This window comes from Bubalus bubalis, chromosome 12 (assembly GCF_019923935.1).
Source record: "Bubalus bubalis isolate 160015118507 breed Murrah chromosome 12, NDDB_SH_1, whole genome shotgun sequence".
NCBI lineage: Eukaryota > Metazoa > Chordata > Mammalia > Artiodactyla > Bovidae > Bubalus > Bubalus bubalis.
The window spans coordinates 44194412-44215921 of NC_059168.1; the positions used below are offsets into that span (position 1 = coordinate 44194412).

The 21510-nt window shown below is 42.8% G+C and overlaps 1 protein-coding gene across 5 annotated transcripts in view; it reads right to left on the reverse strand.

Annotated features, from left to right (window-relative positions):
- Window positions 1–21510, reverse strand: part of RANBP2 (RAN binding protein 2) — a 65057-nt gene that overhangs the window by 5475 nt on the left and 38072 nt on the right. Inside the window, exons 16-27 of one of the 5 annotated variants that reach the window (XM_025261099.3) lie at window positions 21232–21411; window positions 21065–21148; window positions 19118–19253; window positions 15356–15450; window positions 13291–14547; window positions 9948–13215; window positions 9353–9430; window positions 7186–7356; window positions 6476–6568; window positions 6001–6179; window positions 646–850; window positions 4–105 (exon numbers count right to left, since the gene is read on the reverse strand). In XM_025261099.3, coding sequence (XP_025116884.3) covers window positions 4–105; window positions 646–850; window positions 6001–6179; window positions 6476–6568; window positions 7186–7356; window positions 9353–9430; window positions 9948–13215; window positions 13291–14547; window positions 15356–15450; window positions 19118–19253; window positions 21065–21148; window positions 21232–21411 — 5848 coding nt within the window. Of the gene's footprint in view, window positions 1–3; window positions 106–645; window positions 851–6000; window positions 6180–6475; window positions 6569–7185; window positions 7357–9352; window positions 9431–9947; window positions 14548–15355; window positions 15451–19117; window positions 19254–21064; window positions 21149–21231; window positions 21412–21510 lie in introns of those variants that run through there. The other 4 variants (XM_006054827.4, XM_044925950.2, XM_025261100.3 and 1 more) reach the window with 4 other exon arrangements.

A 21510-nucleotide genomic window follows, 5' to 3' on the forward strand; every position in this document is an offset into this window, starting at 1 on the left:
TACCTTTGGATCCAAAAGCAAAATCCCCAGAATTACTGGAAGCCAAGTCTGCAAATGACAGCCCTGGGCCACCTTCAAATCCAAACTTAACTGTTTTGCTTTCCACTGGCAAAAGGGAAAAAGAAATTTAGTATTTCATTTAACATATGTTGAACATCAAAGATTTACCCAGGACCCAAAGGGAAGGGGTATGTGTGTGTGTATGCTGGGAGGGGTAGGACCTGCTATACTACTGATGTGGTGGGGTGGGGGTAAGGAGTATTTATAATCTAGTTATTTCTCTGAAGAAAACTTACAAGTTTACAGGTACTATTTATTCTCAATGAACAATACACCAGAAGCAGCATGCTCAAAATCATTTAAAAAAATGAGATGTACATCTATACTAAGAGAGCTACACAGCTTCTGCTTCACATGGTCTAGTATCATCTAAACAAACATTCATTCCAAGGATTTCAGGAAATAGCTATGTAAAGATTCTGTGTTCACTAAGAAAACTGAACTACCTCATGCCCCCTTGTATATCTCAGTTTAAGAAAGGGAATTCCTGGATGTACATTTGAAAGTATCGTCTCAGAACCACAGGTGTACCTTACGCAGAAATGCATACCTACAAGGTTGCTATAAACATACATCAAATTTTACCTTGGCTTGTAGAATCTGCATCATTTTCCTTTCTAGTAGATAAATCCACAGGTTTGTCAATAGTTCCAGAAGAAATTGATGGTGAGCTGACAGATTTGGTAGTAAACTCTGGCTCTTCAGATTTACACAAAAATGGCACAGTCACTTTAGTGTCATCTGTACACATGCCATCAGCTGAGCTAGCTATGTTCTCGTCCTGGGATTTCTGCAAAAAGAAAGTAACAAATAACTATGCCATTAAATACTAAGTGACAAAAAGGATCATATACTCTATTTTACAATAAACAGATGATATGGAGTTCTGGACAAAATGGAGTAAGCATACTTTTCTCTCCACCATGTTACCGTACCTCCAGTCTCTCCAGCACCTGCAACTGAACTAGACTGAAAAGGACAAAGCGAGCAGAAGCCGCTGGGAAGTGGATGAGAGCAGGAGGACCAAGAATCTTGAGACATGAAACAATGTGAAGTCTACCAGCGAGGAGCACCAGGTCTGGTGATGAGACCATGAATACTTCAGCTTCCAGGGGCCAGCCTATCCGGGTCCACAAGCCACAGTAGGAACCTGAAAAGGCGCTGGCCTGAGCCAACTGTCCCCCGTAGTTGCTCCTGCTGGTGCTGAGCCACGAGCCCTGGCACATACTGCTGGGGTGCTGCCACCAAGGATGCGGGCCCTGGGCCCTGGGGCCTGTTGTTCAAGCGGCCCACCCCCAGCCAACATGGCCAGCCCCTGCCTTGGGGGCCATCTCTGCAAGGACCGAGAGCACACAACCTCCTCTGAAACTCCACCCCAGGGCAAAGATGGCTTCCGGAAATGGACGGTGCTGAGCAGGAGGATGGCTAGGCAGAGAAGAAAAGGGAGGTTATGACTGGGCCCCCTCGCTGACCTGCTTCCTACTGTTTACAGGGTCGTGCCAACAAAAGAGCACTGAACCTGAGTGAAAGGGTTTCTAGCCGGAGCTGCTGGACAGCATCAAGAGATGAGATTTTTTCTCTGACTGTCCCCTCGTTATGGCAGGTGGTCCCCAGGTATAAAAACGACTGGAGAGACAGGCAAAGTGACATCAGAAATTCTGGTCTTACCAAATCCACTTTTAATCAAGACTGTAAAATATGTCCTCTGAAGAAGACATATTTACGGTAAACTTCTGTGTTTAACTTAGGAGAAAAAAGCCTCTCAAGCCCTGAGGGACAGTCTAGTGTTAAGAACCTGGTGGGTTTTCTCCTGCCCCCACACATCAACCCACTTCCCCGCAGGGGTACAGAGCTGTCCAAGAAACTGGGGCTGCCAACAGCACAGATGGAAAAGCATCCAAGAAGAGTTGGCTTTCTTTGGCCAGGGATGGGGAATGTCATGAAATGATCTGTGTGTTGAAAGTTCAGACAAACTCTGCAAGCTTCTAACAATGTTCCAAGAAGACAAATACTCTTAAGACAAATGAAAAGAGAGTTGTCAGGCAAACAAATATAAACCATAAAAGAAAATCCAAAGGGAATTTAGAATTGAAAAATACAACAGAAATTTAAAAATTACAGAATGCTCCACTGAACTGCAGCAGCATACATTCCTCTCAAGTGCATATGGAACACTTAAGAAAGACCACGTTCTAGGCTAGAGAACAAACCTCAGCAAATTCAAGAGAATGGAAATCATACAAAGTATATGCTCAGTCCATAATGGAATTAAACTAACAATCACTACAGAAATATAGCTGGGAAAAAAATCTCCAAATATCTGGAGATTAAGCATTACACTTTTAACACACATGCTGAAGTCTCTGGACAAATTAACAGTCCATCAACACTGATCCATGAATAGTAAACAGGCATTAAAACATTTTAATGACTGTCTCAACTTCAGGAACACTATTATGCCCACAAATGTGATAATGCAGATGAAATGGACGAACCAATTCCTCAAAAAAAGTAAACTGATAGAAGAAACAGATAAAATGGATTGGCCTATATTTATTAAAGAAAATGCATTGTCAATTAATATATCCTTGCCAAAAAAAAAAAAGTACCAGGCCTGGTGGTTTCAGTGGTTAAGTTCTATCAAATATTTAAGAAAGAAATATCACTAATTCTACAGTGTGTTCCAGAAAACAGAAGCAGATGGAACACTCCCTAACAAAGTACATGCAACAAAAACTGACAGGAGAAGCAGACATGCTGGGCAACACTCTGTCAATCATCAACATCACAAGCAGATGAAAAATTAGCAAGGATACACTGGACTTGGACAATACAGCATCAACTGATTTGATCTATTTAAAAACCTATTTTCCATGCAAAAAAAAAAATTACATTCTTCTCAAGTGTACAATGAGCACCCACTGAGACAGTCATCATGAATTCTATAAGAACTGAAATTATTCAAAATACGTTTATAGACAATGGAATTAAACTATAAATCAGTAACAATAACATCTGGAAAATGGAATATTCGGAAGAAATATACTTCTATCCAATGCACTTGTCAAAAAGAACGTCTCAAGGAAAATTAATAGTTTGAACTGAATGAAAGTGAAAATATCACATATTAAGACTTGTAAGATAGAGCTAAACAGCTCTTGGAGGAACTTAAAATTAAAATGTTTATTAGAAATGAACTGTCTTAAATCAGTTAATTTAAGCTTCGACTTAAACTAGAAACTAGAAAGAGCAAAATAAAACAACATTCTTCAAGGATTAATGACAGTGAATGTACAATGTCCAGAATACCAGCTGGTGACAGAAAGGAATACACTATCACTACACACGGTGACTGGGCCACATCTCAGAGGCACTGCGCTGAGTGAGAAAAGTTCGTATCAGAGCTTACAAACTGTATGATTCCATTCATTCCAGTCTGGAAAAGGCAGAAACACAAGCAGATCAGTGGCTGCAGAGGTTCTGGGTGGGGAGGGTTCTGAACTGAAAGAGACAGTAGGAAGGAATTCTTTGGGGTCTGGAACTATTCTGTACGCTGCCTGTGGTGGGGATTACAAGAATTCAGCCATGTGTAAGAACTCACAGAAAACATACATGCAACAAAAAGTGAATTTTACTTATGATAAACTTGAAAAATTAATACAAATGAAAAAAGTCATTATTTCCTAATGACTGAAACACAAGGAAACGACAGTCCACTCTGTTTGTGTCAAATGACTTAGGCTATCACAGTAGTAGTATTTATTATAGCCAAAAAGAAGAAACAACCCAAGTGGGCACTAAACACATGAATGGATAAATAAAATGTGGTAAATTCATACACTGGAATGTTATTTGGCCATAAAAGAACCAAGTACAGATAAATGCTACAATGTGGATATATGACAAAAACTTACTAAGTAAAAGAAGCCAGACACAAAGGACCACATATTATGATGTTTATATGAAATGTCAGAAAGGCAAATCAGAGACAGAAATGGTACATCAGTGGTTATCCAGGCCTAGGGGAGACAGGCAGCATTTCTGCCTGGGAAGGGTGATGACTGTTAGAGGTTAACAGGGCTTCTTTTGGGGATGATGAAAATGGGTGAATTAAACAACAATAAATGTCACCCCCCAAATGCAGACTAGATTACTTGGGAGGGGAATGTCATAATTCAGCTCCTAACACATCCTCCACTTAAGAGGCCATGAACAAGAATTTCCTGTAGACAAATCCAAAGGCTGCTCCCTCGTTCAGCACTGCACCCTGGCCCTCAGCAGTCCCGGCACACAGTCAGCACCTAACCACAGCATGCTCAAGTACTTAAAGCCAGGACTGCGTATGCCAAGAGTTCATGTAGTTGGGGATGAATCAGTGTAAAGCAGGAACGATGTGTCCTAAGAGGACATCATCTACATCCACCCACAGAACACTTTAGTTTAATGGCTGTTAGTTCTGTTTCACCTCTATCAAAGGGCACTCTCCTCCAAAATTACAATTCACTGAAACAATTTTTTTCCCACCCTGATAATGACTTACCACATTTAACTTCTGTGGCAAAAGGAGCCCCTAGGGTTTTTATTTAAAGAACATTGTAAATGTTACAGGATATTTTACAAAAAGATTTTAACTTATAACACTGATAACACAACAGTCACTTACTTGTTAAATATCTTAAAAAGTAAGGTATTTTAATTGCTATAAACAGCACAGTACACTGACAAAAGACACCAAGTCCTGTGTACACTACGAGTAGGAAAAGAATAAACACTGTACAACTCAGCATGTGCACCAGCACTGAGATTACTTCTCAGTTCTCTTTTTAAGGCTTGAAATACATTTAAAAAAATAAGTTTATTTTTCAGTTTTGCACACAGAAAAGTGAAGCCATATTTAACTGCATTGTTCACTTAGTATGACTGGACTGTATCTGCCAAGTGAATGACTGCACGCTAATGCCTCCAGCAGCAGCGATTAGAGGTGACTGACAGAAACCACACACTGTACTGCCACTGAGACAGGGAAACTGCTGAGTGACAGAAACACACTTCGGATTCAGCACAGCTGAATGCAGAAACTTCAAATAGCACTTCCAAAAATAAACCTATTTGGTTATAAATGAGGGAGGGCTGTGTCTACGTTAGCTCTTGTGCACTGACAAACAAGTTTACACCTATGGAAGAGCCGGCACAGCCTCAGTTTACAGCTGCGAAAGCAGGCCGGCTTCTCCTCAGGGTCAAACGGACAGTGAAGGGCAGAAAGTCTTCCAAAGAGCAGGCCATGTGCTGGGCCATCTCATTCTCTTCTCATGTATCCATTAAAGAAAACACTGCATTCCCAATTCCAGGACCTACTTTATTTTTACCATATTTCCAACAATTTTTAAAAAAGTATTTCTTGAGGAGCAAGGAAACATTCTGATTACGTCAATACTGTAAACAATTATAAACAATGACTAGTTTTCTAGTTTCTGTGGAACACAAATTCATACACCAAGGCGCTGACTACTATTAAAATGACTACACTTGAACTAAGAAAGTAGTCAAATCATGAACTTACCAAAAGCAAAATATACAGACCATGGGAACTAGGTTTCAAATGCTACTTCCTATCCACTCTGCCCACTCCAGAATCACGTAACCAGCACAAAAAGTGAAGCACTTAATTCCATTCTTGGTACGGCAGTAGACCGTGTCAGGGACATGAGCATCATCCATGCTACCACCCCAACTTCTCAAACCCAGCACACATGCAGCAGTGACGGGTGGGCCTTCTGGTCCTCTGCCCAGAAAACAGTTTCTCATCCTCTAGCCAGAGCTGACCAAGGCGCCCACCCACTTGCCAGATGTACCCTACTGTTACCATGTGCTAAGAACACTCTAGTTTATTGCCATCAACAAAGGCGACTGAGCCAGAAGGAATGCCAGAGACAGTCTTACTTGCGCCTCCTGCACTTTCTGAAGCTCCGACTGAAAGTCTTCCACATTTCCATTGTCCTCATCAGTGTCACTGCAGATGCCACAAAAAAACGTAGGCGGAAGCTTGAGTGTGTCTGCTTTTGCCTTCTCTTCAACTGTTGGTTTCTTTTCCCAAACAATAACACATTCTTTCTCATTATCTGAAAATCCAGGCAATGCAAACAAAGGAAAGGTAAGATAAAAGTAGATGAAGCCCAACCAACTCCACAAAATGGCCCACAATGTCACCTACAGATTAAAGACCCAAACAATAAGACCCTGGATGCTAATGGAGAACTAGCACCACCAGGAATGATGTTTTCCCTTCACATTACTTTTTAATATTTTAAATCACCATGGCAAAATTGGTAATCACCAATGTGACCAGATTGGGAGATTCCTTTAAACAGAAGATTTTTAAAAAACACTTTAAATTACTTGCTTTAATGTTACATACCTGTTAGATTTTCTTCTGACAGTCTACATGTTTCTGAGTCATCCAGATACAGTTTTCCATTGAGTTTCTTGACAGCTGTGTCGAAATCTTCATCTTAAAGTATAATTTATTTTATTAAATAAAACAATTTGCAGTAAATTTCAGGAGATTTCCCAGCCAGGAATCTAGGAAAATCATCTGCAACTTCCCATCCACTCTCCCTTACTTTCTACATCCAAATAGCAACCAATTTCCTGATTCTACACCTAAATGCCTAGTCTGAGCTGCTCTGGCATTTCGGGGCTCTGAATGCCTCTATCCAGTTCCTACAATCCAATCCTCTAAATCACTGCCCGAATGTCCTACCGAAATTATTTTGAGCCCATAAGCCCCTGCCTGAGAACTCAGATGGGGCCCACAGAGCTCTCCTACTCAGACCCCGTTCCTGCCGCATGGCTCAGCCACCCATCCCTCTGAGACTCCAGGGAAATCAGAACTGCTTTCGGTCCCCTCAGAACGCCTGCCCTGTTCACAGCAGACACGGAGGAAATGCAAACACGCGAAGGCAGCTCTTCTAACCATGACATCCACTGACGGTTCACACATTTAGAATCAACACGGACCTGCACGAACAGCAGGGGTGGGGGCTCCAGGAGGCTTAAAGTAACTTCATGAGCCCCGTTCACTATGATGAGCATGAACAGAATGCTCTATAGCAACAAGAGACTCACCGTCCTCCTCCTCTTCGCTGATGTAGTCTGGCCTGTTCTTATAGCAGAAAAACGTAGGGGGAAGCTGAAGTCTGCTTGCAAGAGCTCTTTGCTCAGGGGTCGGGGTTAGCTCATACACAATGAGAACATCATCATCAGAGGGAAGATCTTCAGGTTTTTTCCTCTCTTCCACTACAAGACAAATCAGAAAGACTGATAAAGACAAGGTGGTAGGTAATTAATACCAATATTGTAACTAAAAATCCTGGAACTTCATTTTTAGGTTAAAACATCATGCTGATGAAAACACACACACTCTGATGTGGACACAGCTCAAAACCGTGAGAGTTAGAAGCCTGAGGAAATGTTCTATCAGAACCCTCAGTGAACACAGAATAGCCTTAATAACCAGGAAAGAAATCCTACTTTCAGTAACTAATCACTGAAGAAAATACTACTGATGGCTATAAATTTAAAAGGTATTTTAAGAGTGCTGCCATAACCATACTTGGCATACTAAATGGTTTAGCAAAATATCCATGCATTTGAAACAGCTGAAAAAAATTAAAGAAATCATGAGCAAATATTAGTATAAATACAAAACTAACTCAAAGCCAATCCCAATGAGACCCTACAAAGAAAGCTAACAACTGCCAAGGCTGGTGCGTGATTAGAATTACATCCACTTTCCTGTATTTCCAAGCATGATAACATTAAATTAAACCTGTTACCCTCTGGGTAAATCATACTGTAAGAATCTAAGACAATGTCTGTTCGCTGAAGAACCATGACCACCACCACCACCACTAAAAAGGCAAAAGATGGGGAGAAAAGGAACTCTTCACACAATAGGTTGTGGTCTATAAAAAAGGACTTCTAACAGAGCAAGCAAAGTCATGGAGCGTGGCTGTGAAGCACTGCAAGTGCAACCAGTCCAAAGTGAGATGTACTCCAAGTGGGAAAACACACACAGGGTTTTGAACATGTGGAAAAAAGAAAGGGGGATAACTTCATTTTTCATACTGATCAGAAGTTGAAATGGTACTCTGGATGTAATGGGCTAGGCTGAATAGATTATTAAATTTAACTTCATCTGTTTCTCTTATTTCACCTGTTTCCTTTTATTTTCAAACATACTAGAAATTTTAAAATTACATATATAGGTCATACTTTATTTCTACTGGATGATACTGATCCAGAAAACAGCTCTTCTCAATGCTGAAGGAGCCCTTCACTCACCCTCCTTTGTTACAAAAACTCAGCATCAGTTCCTGGCCAGGCCCCACGAGAGGACACTGTGAGACAGACTCCTGTTAATGAGACGGCCTCCTTGGGCCTAAGTCCCCATCTTTTAAGGTCCTCTGAAACCAGGACGTTCTCGCACCTGAGAACCGGGCTCTTTGCAGTACATCAGTGCATTTGCTCCCAGACCAGGGCTCTTCACCTAGGATCCACCGAGTCTGTGCACCAATATGTACCATTCACACACAAACACACACACAAAGGCCACACAACTTTTCCAAAGATTGCATCCTTAATTGTAAACATAAGAGCTGCTGCAGTTAGGAGCACAACCTGTGTACTTGACAACTGAGCTCCTACAATCACAGGTGGTCACTTGATCACTGTAGCTGTCTGGCACTCGAGACACAGCTGTGATTCTGGGGCTGAGTCTTGGTCTCCACAGCCTGCTCTGGAGGGTCTCTCACAGAGCCTACTGCTGAGTCCTCTACCCAACTCCACTCTAGCATGACTCCACAAGGGCCTGCTCTAACTGGGAATAGCGAGATATGGGGGAGCTCTTCCAATAGGGCCAACTTCCACACACAGGATCTTTGTCAACCAGGGAGCCTAGGTTCCCTGTGGTCCACATGCTGCTGCCACTGTGTCTGGACGCAGACAATGATGGTTAGGTGACACACAGGTCTTCACTAATCACAGGAGAAAATGATGATGTACAAAACAGACACAGTAAAGACCACATAGATCCACCTCGAAACAACAGAGTATAACATGTGAGAAAACATGACATCCAAGTACAGAGAGCAGCATTATGGGGTCATGATAGCCTTGTCACATGCACGCTGCAGCATCAGGCACTTGATCTCACACAGCCAGTTACACTGCTGAGCACCAGCGGCTGCTGACAAGCGGACACCCTAGCATACTGCCAGTGCCAGCTCTGTACCTCTGTTCTCAGGCTGTGAGGAATGGGTGCTGGTCCAAAAAGCCATTGGATTAGATTTAAAAAGGCTAAAATTAAATCCTAGAAAATAAAGAGCATTTCATTTTTGAACATTTTGAGAATTAAAATGAATGCAATTTTAAAATATAAAAGCCAGATTCCATCCATTTACACCAGTGTGGCTGTCCACGCATCCACCTATCCTATCCCAAGGCTTTCATTCTTTGCTCATTGCCAGATTGCCTTACCTAAAATGTGAGCATGCAGTACCGTCCAAGAACATAAGAATAGTAACTGCAGAACAAACCTACTGAAACCACCAGCTTCGAGTGAACCCTCACGATTTGAGTGCTAGCGGCCTTAAGCTGGACCCAGTGCTGAGCTGAGTTCTTGTGCTCTGCTGACAGACATGTCTCCCTGAAGCTGACATCTCCTCAACAACGTGTACACATGCTCTCTGCTGCTGCTGAACACTCACCACTAAATTGGTTTAGGGAAGAAAACAACCCACACAAACATATTTTGGGAAGGAAAGTGTGGAGGGAGAGAGGGGGAAGAGGAAGACAAAGTCTGCCTCATCTAAAAACCAAGTGCTTACCCTTTTCTGGAGTTTTAAACGTGTGGCTGGTTGAGAACTGCTCCTTCAGAAAAGCAGGAGAGGTGTTTTTGACTTTGCCATCGGAAGCTGATTTGAGATCAGAGTTCTGTGACTCCTGGCGACCACCAGGTTCCACTTTTCTCTCAGATCCACTCTGGGCTGCTGAACTGGCTTCACTACTGTTATTTTTCAGAGGTGTGTTAAAACTAAATCCAAACAAAGATCCAGTAGCTGAACTGTTGCCAAATGCAAATGGTTTTGACTTCTCACTGCTAAAAATGCTTTTAACAGACTCAGAACCAAATACAAACTTTGGGGGTGAAACCACTGCTTTTGTTGTTGGTTCAGGGGTGCCAGACACCCCGCCAACTTCTGAGGTTGTGTCTGCTGCATCATCACCCTGAGACAAATCAGTTCGTTCTCTGGTGGTTTCTTCCAGCACAGCGACAGCCATTTTCCCACAAGGTGACTCCCTGGGAGTGGCTGAACGAGCGACGTGAGGTGTTATCAAAAAATCTTTTTCTTGGGCCACTTTTGCTTCATCAAATATTTTCTTAAACGAGTCTGCAACATCCTGTAGTTTAAAACGAACAGCTAAATGTTCTATTTTTCTTTCTCCATCTGCAAAATCACATGCGGTCCACACCCACACTCTTTCGGTCCCTTTCATATTTTGCAAAGTCATGTCTGGAGTTATTCTGTGGTTGGCACAAAGTTTTAATACCTGGTCCCTTCTCATCACTATACGAACTTGCTTGTTTTCATAATTCTGTAAAATCTTTATATCGCCAATGCCTCTTTCTTTCCACTGACCAGCATCTTTATCATACCTGTAGAGTTTGGCTCTGTGACTAAAAACAACTTGTTCATTTTCCTCCCCACTGGACACCTCGACTAGATCAGGCAAAGGGACAACAGGCTCGAAGTGCTGTCCGTCTCTCTCCTCCTCCTGAGTGACATCGGAGTCTTCGTCCGTGCCCACTGAGGCCCCACTCTGATTCAACTTGCCAGGGGACTTGGACGGGCTCAGAGCAGACTTGAAGCTGAAGTTAAAGCCGGTGGTCGACTCGCCGAAGCGGAAGAGGTTTTTTCTTACGGGGCTGCTGGCCAGTGGGGAGGCATGCACAGAGCTGCTGCTCACGCTGTCATCCAGGGCGTCCTCCCTGAGGTCATAGTTGTCCCACTCCAGGGTGGGCCCAGTGGTCTCAGTGTTTGGTGCGCCACTCACATCTGCAGCAGTGGCAGCTCCTGCTCTGGAATCCTTACTCTCTTCATCACTGACTTTTGTCTGATCGTTTGTCAAAAATGTCTTGAAATCTTTTAGCCCACTCTTCATTTCTTCTGCTCTCTGTATTAACTTGGCAGCCCTGCCAGTATCCACAAGCTTATGGGGAGTCTGCAGGGGAATGTCTAACAGAAGTCGCTGGCATTCCTCAAATTTCTGCTTGAATTCTTCAGCCAGTTCAGGTGTCTTGAATTTTGCCGCCAGCTGCTCGAGTTTGGCATCACCATCAGAAAAGTCACTGGCTAACCACATCCAAGCCCTGTCCGAGCCGGAGAGGGGCTTCAGGTGCATGGTGGTGGTGATCCAGTGGTTGGCACACACCTTTAGCACCTGTTCTCTCCGCATCAGCATCCTCAGTTTGCCGTTGACTTCGTTTTTGAGGATTTTTAAGTTCCCCAAGCCCCTTTCTTTCCACTGACTTATCTCAGCATCAAACCTAAATAATTTCACCCTCTGTGAGTAAAGAACTTTCTCATCTTCCTCTCCTGTGACCAGCTCCACTTTCTCAGGCATCTGGACGACTGGTTCAAAATGGATGTCGTCACTGTCCTCAGTCTTATAGGCATCATCATCTTTCTCAAGGTCAGCACAAGCGTCCGCTTTATCAACTAGTTTACTACTTTGTGATGAGAATAACTTCTCTCCAGCACCTGAAAATCCCTTGAAATTGGGGTCTTTTTTGCCAAACTGAAACCCTTCTCCTGAATTTGACTTGGCAAGATCTGCAAAGGTGAAAGTGCTGCCAGTCTGACCAAAGACCACAGTACTCCCGTCTTTCTGACCACCAGTGTCCTGAGCCTGACCACCAGTGTCCTCTCCAAAGGACTTTTCAGTAGTCTTCTCCTGATTTTCTGTCTCCTGAATGCCAAATTTAAACCCACCAGCAGACGCAGGGGAAGAAAAACTAAATCCTTCCTTTGCTGATTTAGAGTCTGTATTAGAAGAACTCTGAAATTTAAATGAAGGTGCATTTTCCTGATCCACGTGCCCAAATTTAAATCCCTGTTCTGCACTGCCGAATTTCAAGGCTTTTTCTGAAAAGTTACTCTTAAATCCTGTTCCTGTCTGACTTGCACAGGAGTTACCTGCCTCAGCTGTGGAGCCCACAGGGAAAGTGAGAGGCACTTCAGCAGCAGGGTTCTGGGTTGGGTTAGAGGCACCACAAGCCACACATTTTGGAGAACTTCCTTCATTTCTTATCAAGCAGACATCGCAATCCCACTGTCCCTCCTTCTTGGCGAACAGCCCCTCAAGTCCATTCTTTGGAGCCTTGACTGTCTCTGAAGAAGCAGGTGCCGGAGCAGCAGAAGCTGGCGGAATCTGACCTGGGTTCTGACAGGCCACACACTCGGCCATGCTGGCCTCATTTTGCACTGAGCCATCCCACTGTCCTTCCTTCTTGGTGAAAACGCCTTCAAATCCACTCTTCGGAGTCTTGCTTGTCTCTGAAGTACCAAATTTTAACGAGGCAGGTGCTGGGGCAGCAAAGGCAGGTGAACTCTGTTTCCGTGGAGTCTGACAAGCCTCACATTTCACAGAACTTCCTTCATTTCCTATCAAGCAAACACTGCAATCCCACTGTCCCTCCTTTACTGAAAAAACAGATTTGAAATCACTGCTGGCAGCCTTAGGAAGATCTCCCTGGCCAAATTTAAAGGAAGGTTGCTTAATAAGTGGAGATTCACTTTTGCTAGCAGGCTTTTTATTCTGACATGCAATGCATCGAGACACAGTGGGTTCATTTCTTACTAAACAAACACCACAGTTCCAGTGACCTTCATTCTTTAGAGTCACCAGTGTAGATCTACCAGGAGTATGTTCTGAGCCGGGTTTAGGAGTAGAGATAGTTTCAATTAATGGTGGGCCGAGGAGCTCCTTACTGCCTGGGTTTAGATTCTGGCAGGATACACACTTCTTGGCAGTTGCCATGTTCTTCAGTGAGCAGCTGTTACAATACCACCAAGATCCTTCTTTCTTTGCAACCTGAAATTCAAAATTCATAGTTACGCCATCAGATTTGTCAATATCCTTACTGTCATGACCTGTGGGTTCTTTTACCGTTTTCGTGGCCTGATGGGTGGTTGTGGCTACATTTGCTCCTGAGGCTTTCAACAGGCTCTGGGCCTCTTCAAACTTGCACTTGAAAAGGGCTGCCTCCTCAGGCGTCTTGAACCTAATGGCCAGCTGCTCTGGTTTGGGCGACTCGTCAGCGTAGTCCACAGCATACCACACAAAGGACCTGTCTGAGCCGGCGTTAGGGGCAAGGGCCATGTCTGGGCTGATGTAGTGATTTGCACAGATCTTTAGCACCTGCTCACGTCTCATGAGCAGGCGGATTTTACCGGAGGTTTTGTGCCTGAGGATCTTAACATTGCCGATTCCACGCTCCTTCCATTCTCGGGACGCTGCATCGAAGCGATACAACTTTGCACGATTGCAGAAGAACTCCTCCTCATCCTCCTCGCCAGTCCGCACTTCGATCTTGTCAGGAAGAGGCACCACGGGCTCAAAGTGAGGGCCGTCGTCTTCCTCGTCCCCCTGTGCACTTCCCCCGTCAGCATCGTGACCCTTGCTGGCCGGCTCCGTAGCAGGCACTCCAAACACTGATTTCCCTGGGCTGTAGAAAGTAAACATATCATCACTACGTCGAAAACCAGAATTCTTTGGCTGATTTGTACCCATGTTCTCAGTAAATGAAATTCCAGGCACATTTTTGCTTCCAAAATTGAACGTATTTCGAGGTCCCATGTTTTGAGCAGCTTTTGGTCCACTGTACCCATCTCCCTGCAAAGGTTTATCTGAAGTCAGTAGACCTAAGAGGCTTTCATTATTGTTGTAAGTCGTAGCAGAGGGCTGTGCCACAACCTGTGGTGAGGAAAACGTGAAGTCACCATCATTTGACTTGAAATTTGAATTAAATTTGAAAGGAGTCGGCTGTGTTGTATGTGCAGGTGCTGCCAGAGATGGCCTCATTCCTTCACCAGGCACCGGCTGAACAAAACTGGTTTTTCCAAATTCTAAAACCTTAGGTTCTGCAGATCTTGAAGCATGTGCTGCAAGTGGAGGTTTTGTAAAATAACCTGGTTCTGGCAAAGGTGGATTTGTGCTTGTCTGTTGAACATTGTAATTAAAGTAATCATCGCCCCTGGGTGATAGAATTCCTGTCGCAGGAGACTCAAAACGCAATGGGGGGCCATACATGTCTTGAGAGAACATGCACGCTGATGAGCTCTGCACGGGCGGTGTGTGCATCTGCTGGGGGTAGCCGTAGACGTGCTGCTGAGGTGGAAGCCTGTTCATGCCATAAACCGGCCCCTGGAAAAAGACAAAGTGAAAGCTTTTGTAGGCTGTCTATAAAACTATAGCTTACCTCGATACAAACCAAATCTCATGAACCTCAAACATGCATATAAATATTCCACTAGAGCATACACTGTGTTCTTAAGAGAAGACATTGCTACAAGGACACTTACAGCTCTAGTTCTCGGCATGACCCAAAAATTGCCTTAACCAAAGACAGCATCTTACACATCTAATTATACCTTCCTGACTCCTAAACGTGGTGTCCAATGATGTTGATAATGATGATGATGACGATGAGCGCTGACATTTGTTAATGTGCCACCTGGGCATAATTTCAAGTTCTGTACACATAGGATCTCATTTAAAAATTCTCAAAACCCTACAAACTAAGGCACTAGTATCATTCTATACATAAGGCACAGAGAAGTTAAGAGCCAGGGCCTGGATGCACCCAAACCCCAGTCTCTGCCCGGCTCTGCTGGGGCTGGTCTCCATGGACACTTAGTCACAGTGCCTAGGCCTGCGAGTGCTACCCACAGTGCTCCAAGGAGTGCATCACAGTCCTGCCTCTGTCACAACCGGATGATGAAGCTCCCACCACCACCACTCCTGTTCAAAAATATTCTAGATGTTCATACATTTTGTATTAAAATTAGATAACTAAAAAACATACCTTCTCTATCCAGAGAGAAATTTAAAATAGCTATACCTCATGGGACATTTAAGTTTTAATGTTGAATTACTTCTTGAATTAATTTGTAGGAAGCCTGGACAATTAAAAAGGAGATATTTATAAATGTATAAATTATTCCTTTGTTACCTTTGTGGGAGTAACATTAGCTGCTGGTCTGAGTAGATACTGAGTATTATATGCTGGTGACTGACTATAACATACTGAATGGCCAGTAGTTGCAACTAAAAAAAAAAAAAGAAAAAAAAGAGAAAAGAAAGAAAACACTGTTAAAAAAAAGTCTATGCTGCAGGTAGTACTATCTAGGCAAGAACTATAAATACAAAAGCAGCAGAAATCAAAGATTTAACTACACAGACTTTTAAAATTTTTCTATACATCAAAATACACCATAAAGATGATTATCAAATGACAAACCAGAACAACTGCCAAGGTAACACAGGAGCAGTGAGGGCAGCAGCAGGTTGGCACCAAGAGAGCCCCCATAGCGAGCACCAGGAGCTAAGAGGAGTGGTGGGCCCCCTTCCTGAGAAAGAGGGGCTCTATGTGAAGACACAATCCTGCCACATCAGGAATATAGGGGAGACACTGGCCACAGGAAGGACTTAAGGAACCAAAACATATGTGATGGCCTCAGGGCCACATTTTTGAAGTGAGGCTTGAAAATCTGCAGAATGACAAAGTTGCATTTTATACTCAAGCTAGCAACAACATTCAGGTCAAAAATCACCTGGCAAATTCACATAAAAGATCTCAAGAGTAACACAAAATGTGCTTCTTGGTGTAATAAACAGGATACAACATGACTAACACTTGAACTGGTGCCCAAACTATTTGCCCCACCTGCTTTGTGTGCATGTGTGTTACCAGAAAACCAACAACTAGAAGACACTCCTGTTGATGGTAAAAACAACCAACTGCCATTTGCCTGATCTGTTCTATGAAAGTTTTACCAGAAAACAAAACAACTTAAAAATCATTTATATCTTTACACAAGGAGGAAGTGGAAACTGAGACACAAGAGGTGCTGAGCAGCTGACTCTGGAAAGTCCTGCAAAGGCCCAGTGAGGGTGAACCAGGCCCAGTGAGGGTGAACTGCGTCTACACAGTCCACAGGGTACCACAGGGTACTGTGCTCCCTGCACAGTAACACAGAGGCAGCGCCACTGGAGAAGCCCACAGCTGAGCAAGGAAACTAATGCGCTGCCTGCAGGGGCTCCTCTGAAACATTCCCAGGAGAAAATAGGCAAAGAACACAGAACAAGTGGATGGATATATATGGGACAAGAATTGTAACATCTGAAGTTTAACTAGTGACTTTATCACTGAGAGTGAAAGAAACAGTTCAGATGTCTTATAAACCTACCCAAAAAAATCCTATAGAAAAAAAGCACCAAATGAATAGGTAACTCATGAAATCTAAGTGTGCTGAACATTCCTAGTATTAAAAAAAACAAAAATTTAAAAAGCTGATATTATTTTTGCTTTTAAAAAAAGGATTTAATAAACTCGTAATAGTTAATAACTGGCAAGAGTGCAAACAGACAGGCACTACCAGATCCTGGAGGTAAAAGTGTAAAATTGGCACAGTTTTTCAGGAAAAGCAATTCCCCAACACAAGAAATCTTATAAAACCCTGAAATCCTAGGACTATGTTCATGGCAATAATTACAACACCAACAACGGGAAATAAAAACCAGGAAGTGAAACTTGCAGAGCTTCCATGTGATGGGGCCCTCATGTTCATTAATGGTACCATCAAAGAATACTGAGTAGAAAAATGCTAAGAACTTAAAAGTAGTATTTAAAACACATGCTTACTCATCTCTGAACAAAATGCTAATATGGTGAAAATCTCATTAAAAATTCCTTATGAATACAAAGAGAAAGGACCAGAAAAAAATGCTCCAAACTGGTAGCAGAACTCTCCGTGACATGATTAGTTTCCAGTTTTCTTTACACTCGTCAGTACTTTTGAGCATTTCCTTATTCGAGCTTATTGACGGTTTTTAGTCATCTACTGTCAGTAGACAAGGGCCACCCTGGCACATCTGGACCTTCACTAAGAAAACCATCTGTGAGTTCAGGAGGGTGGTCAGGAGCTGGGACTCTTGGCTTGAGCCAGAGCTGACTGTGACTGTCAAGCAGCCCACTGGGGCCTCCATTCCTCTCGCCTGTCAAGTGAGGGTGTGCTGCGTCTACACAGTCCACAGGGTACTTGCAAGAATAAAATAAGACAACATGAATGTTATGTTCAGATGTGTGTTTAACAACCAGAAGACCTGTTATGCACATACAAAGAAGAAACAGAACTTGTGACCCACAAGGTGCCCAACGATAACCACAAGGCATCCAGAAAGCCCCAGAGGAAACCAGCCATGAGCCCGTCGCCGCCAGTCAGGTTCCACATGGTGTATGGCACCTTAGGCAGGCAATGTTTAAATCTGGCAGGCTCCTCACATCCACACCTATGATTGACAGCATTAGTGAGTCTGACTTCTCTGATCTTCTCTGTCACCTGTTGCACCTGAAGGACACTGTCATGAGAAGACAGCAAGCTGCTCTAAGGAGGACCCTAGGGACCATCACTAAGGTACTAAACTAGGCCACACCATTTCCAATCTTTCTTTTGAAATAAGTGCAGAAGACTCTTGAGAGTCCCTTGGACTGCAAGGAGATCCAACCAGTCCATTCTGAAGGAGATCAGCCCTGGGATTTCTTTGGAAGGAATGATGCTAAAGCTGAAACTCCAGTACTTTGGCCACCTCATGCAAAGAGTTGACTCACTGGAAAAGACTCTGGAAAAGACTCTGATGCTGGGAGGGATTGGGGGCAGGAGGAGAAGGGGATGACAGAGGATGAGATGGCTGGATGGCATCACTGACTCGATGGATGTGAGTCTGAGTGAACTCCGGGAATTGGTGATGGACAGGGAGGCTTGGTGTGCTGCAATTCACGGGATCGCAAAGAGTCAGACACGACTGAGCGACTGAACTGAAGACCAATTAATCTAATTACCTCCATTTCAGGAATCTGTCTCACGTCAAAAACACCTGTCTTCATCATCACTCTGGCTGCCCGGGGGCACGTGGCCTGAAGTCAGACCACTAGAGTCTGAAGCCTCTACCAATAGTGACGTGTATAATAATGGGTGTCACCTAATCTTCCAAGCCCATTTCATCTAAACATGGGAATTCATAATGGTATCTCCCACTTTGGGTTACTGTAATTGAATGAAATCACATACACAACGCGCCCGGCACACAGACAACCCAGAGGGCAACTGCCTGTACCCTGTGGTTCACTGAATGTTTATTGCATACTCTAAGTAAATGCCTAATGTGCACACACCCCCCCCCCCACACACAAATACAATAACCATGTGACGCAAGTATTATTTCTATGTTTCAAACAGACAAACTGGCTCAGAGAGCTAAGTAAGAGTACAACCTAAAAATCCACTCTGCCCTAGCTCAAACTCTCTCCTTCCTTATACAAAAGATTTCCCAAGACTGTCAGACCTCTCAGAATGTCATCAAAATAATTCCCCAAAGTTTAATTTCATAATTAGGCAGCTCTTAATGAATTATACCATCAGTTAACATTTTTCCAATATAAGGCATAGTTTCAGCTCAGTCTCAGCTCCTCTGAGATGTGCAGTCAAGGGTTCTTTAAGCCTTTACATAAATAGGATCAGATAAAGCTTGTTTTGTTTCTGGAGTTATAAAAATCTTGGTAACAACAAAAAATAGCTTAAGCAACATATAGATAGATACAAACATGTAATAAATTAAGGCATACAGACAAGGTGATTTCGAAAATTTCCTAAATGAAGGAGGCAGCAGTACAGTATCGTCACTAACACCTGGGAATATTCAGTTGCCAACTCACCTGTCAGTGGGGCCCCGTGAAAATTCTGTGACCCCTGATAACTATCAGGCACTGGGTCTGGTCCATAATTCTCTGGAGGCCAACGATGAGGGGACCCTGAGCTACTGCTATTTAGTTTCAACTCCTGCATTTCTTTCTGTTGGAAGAAGAAAAACAATTTTAAGCAATTATATCATGGCGTAAACAGTGCTAGAGCAAATTTAATATCTGATGATGCCTTTTCAGAGAGTCCATTCTCCAGTCAGATCTGAGCACCAGGTGTTGACGTAAAACATGATTCTTAATTTCTTAAAGCTTGTTTTTTGCTCTCATTCTTTTCCCTCCCTTAGTATCATTACCGAATCCACTCAATCTAGTCAGCTCTAACCTAAAAAACGGATTCATCTCCCTTTCCATTCTACATTTACTTCATCTTTCTAAAGTTCTGTTCAGGACTTCCCTAATGGTGCAATGGACAGGAAGCTGCCTGCCAATGCAGGGGACATGGGTTATATCCTTTTGCTCCAGGAAGATTCCACATGCCTCAGTGCAAGTAAGCCCTCAAGCACCAACTACTAAGCCTTCTGATGACAGCCAGTGGTTAGGGATCAGACAAGAAAAAGGCAACACCTTCCCAACCCCAGAACCTACAAGGCAAGTATTTTTCAGAAACAAGTTATAATAAGTGAGGTCAGAGACAGATCCAGCATGGCTACCCTCTTCTTCTACAAGTGTTTCAGATGAAATTCCTTGGCAGTCTAGTGGTTTAGGCTCAGTGCTTTCACTGCTGCGGCCCTGGGTCTAATCCCTGGGTGGGTGGGTGGAAGGGGATGGCAACCAAGATGCCCGCAAGCCAGGTGGTGTGGAGAAAAAAAAAGTATTTCAGGAATAAAAACTTCCTGGGGAAAAAAAAAACAAAAACCCTTAACTATTAAGGTCAAAAATACATCTTAAAATTTCAAACTAAATAAAATTTTCCCCACTCATCCATCTATACTGTGTCTAGTCCAGATGGTATATATCTAAAAATAAGAAATGAATGGAATCAGCTGGAAAATTTAACTGGTCACCACCAGCATCTGGACCATAGATTTAAACATCCAATTAAAGATAAAAACATAATGTTAAAACTTGAACAACTAGAACACGTGATGAAAACTAGTTTTGACAAGTCTCACTTTATGGATCAAAAAAAGAGACAGAAAGCTAAGCAAGTGCCTGACCCAAAGGCACACAAGAACACCATGTAGGTGCCAGAAATCTACATGGTTAGCATGTAATATCATGAAGGTCACAATTATACAAAATTAACACACAAAATCTTTATGCAAATTCAAAAGTGTAGAAAATACAGGTTTCAAGACTTTCCTTGCCATGATTTTAGAAGCATGAATGATTTAGTTCTTGTCAATGAGCATGAAACAACTTACTTGTACCTCCAATCCCAAAGAAGTAAAGTTCCTTTGAGTGCTACAGTTGAGGTCACTTTCATAAAGTTAAAGCACAATCATGTACAGACACCTGCGTCTTTACATAATTAGGTCAAATTCATATGAATTAATAAAAAGATAAAGAGACCTTTTAAAGTTTAGACCACTTGTGAAGTCTTAGCTATAAATGTGACATACACACTAGTCAGTCTGAGCTATAATCTCACAAACCAAGGTATGAAGACTAGAGCTCTCTAGTTCACTCTATCATTGGGGACCTCCTCTATGCTGGGAACAGGGTTATGGTTTGGATATGAGTTGCCGTCTTTGAAAGATTCACATCTTGTGGAGGATAAAGACACATAAGTAATTTCAAAAAATAAGCTAATGTCAAGACGGAAGCATGTAAAACACAGTATGACTCTACAGTCATGCAGCAGAGGAACATCTGGAACAGTGTTAGAAATGAGTGAGAAAGTGGTCAAGGAAGGAATCCTGGAATAAGATAGGCACAGTTTAGAAAAATCAAGGCATTTACCTTAATGGCCTCCACTTGTTGGCAGATCATTTTCAATAAGCAATTTTGATCTTCTGCCCACTGAGGTGGTGTTTTGGGAGAATACTGAAAAAATAACAATGAAACAGTATTTAAAACATCTAGAACACACATTCTGCAGTAAAGTGACTCTTTTCTTTTTCACTTACCTTACAGCTTCTATTTGGTGATGGAGAGTATTTGGTGGGAGATGAAGTTGAGTGTTTTATTTCTGAATCTGCATTTCGTAAAGACCCATTTTTATGAAGAGGCGCTCCTTCACTGAACTCATCGAGCTCCTGCATGACTAAATTAAGCATCTCTTTCACAGATTCCAGGGGCACAGGCAACTAGAAATAAAAGGCAAGAATCAACATCTTTAGTTTGCAAAATCACCAACAGAAGAACTCTCAAATAAAGATTTTTTTATCTTACTAATTTACATTTTC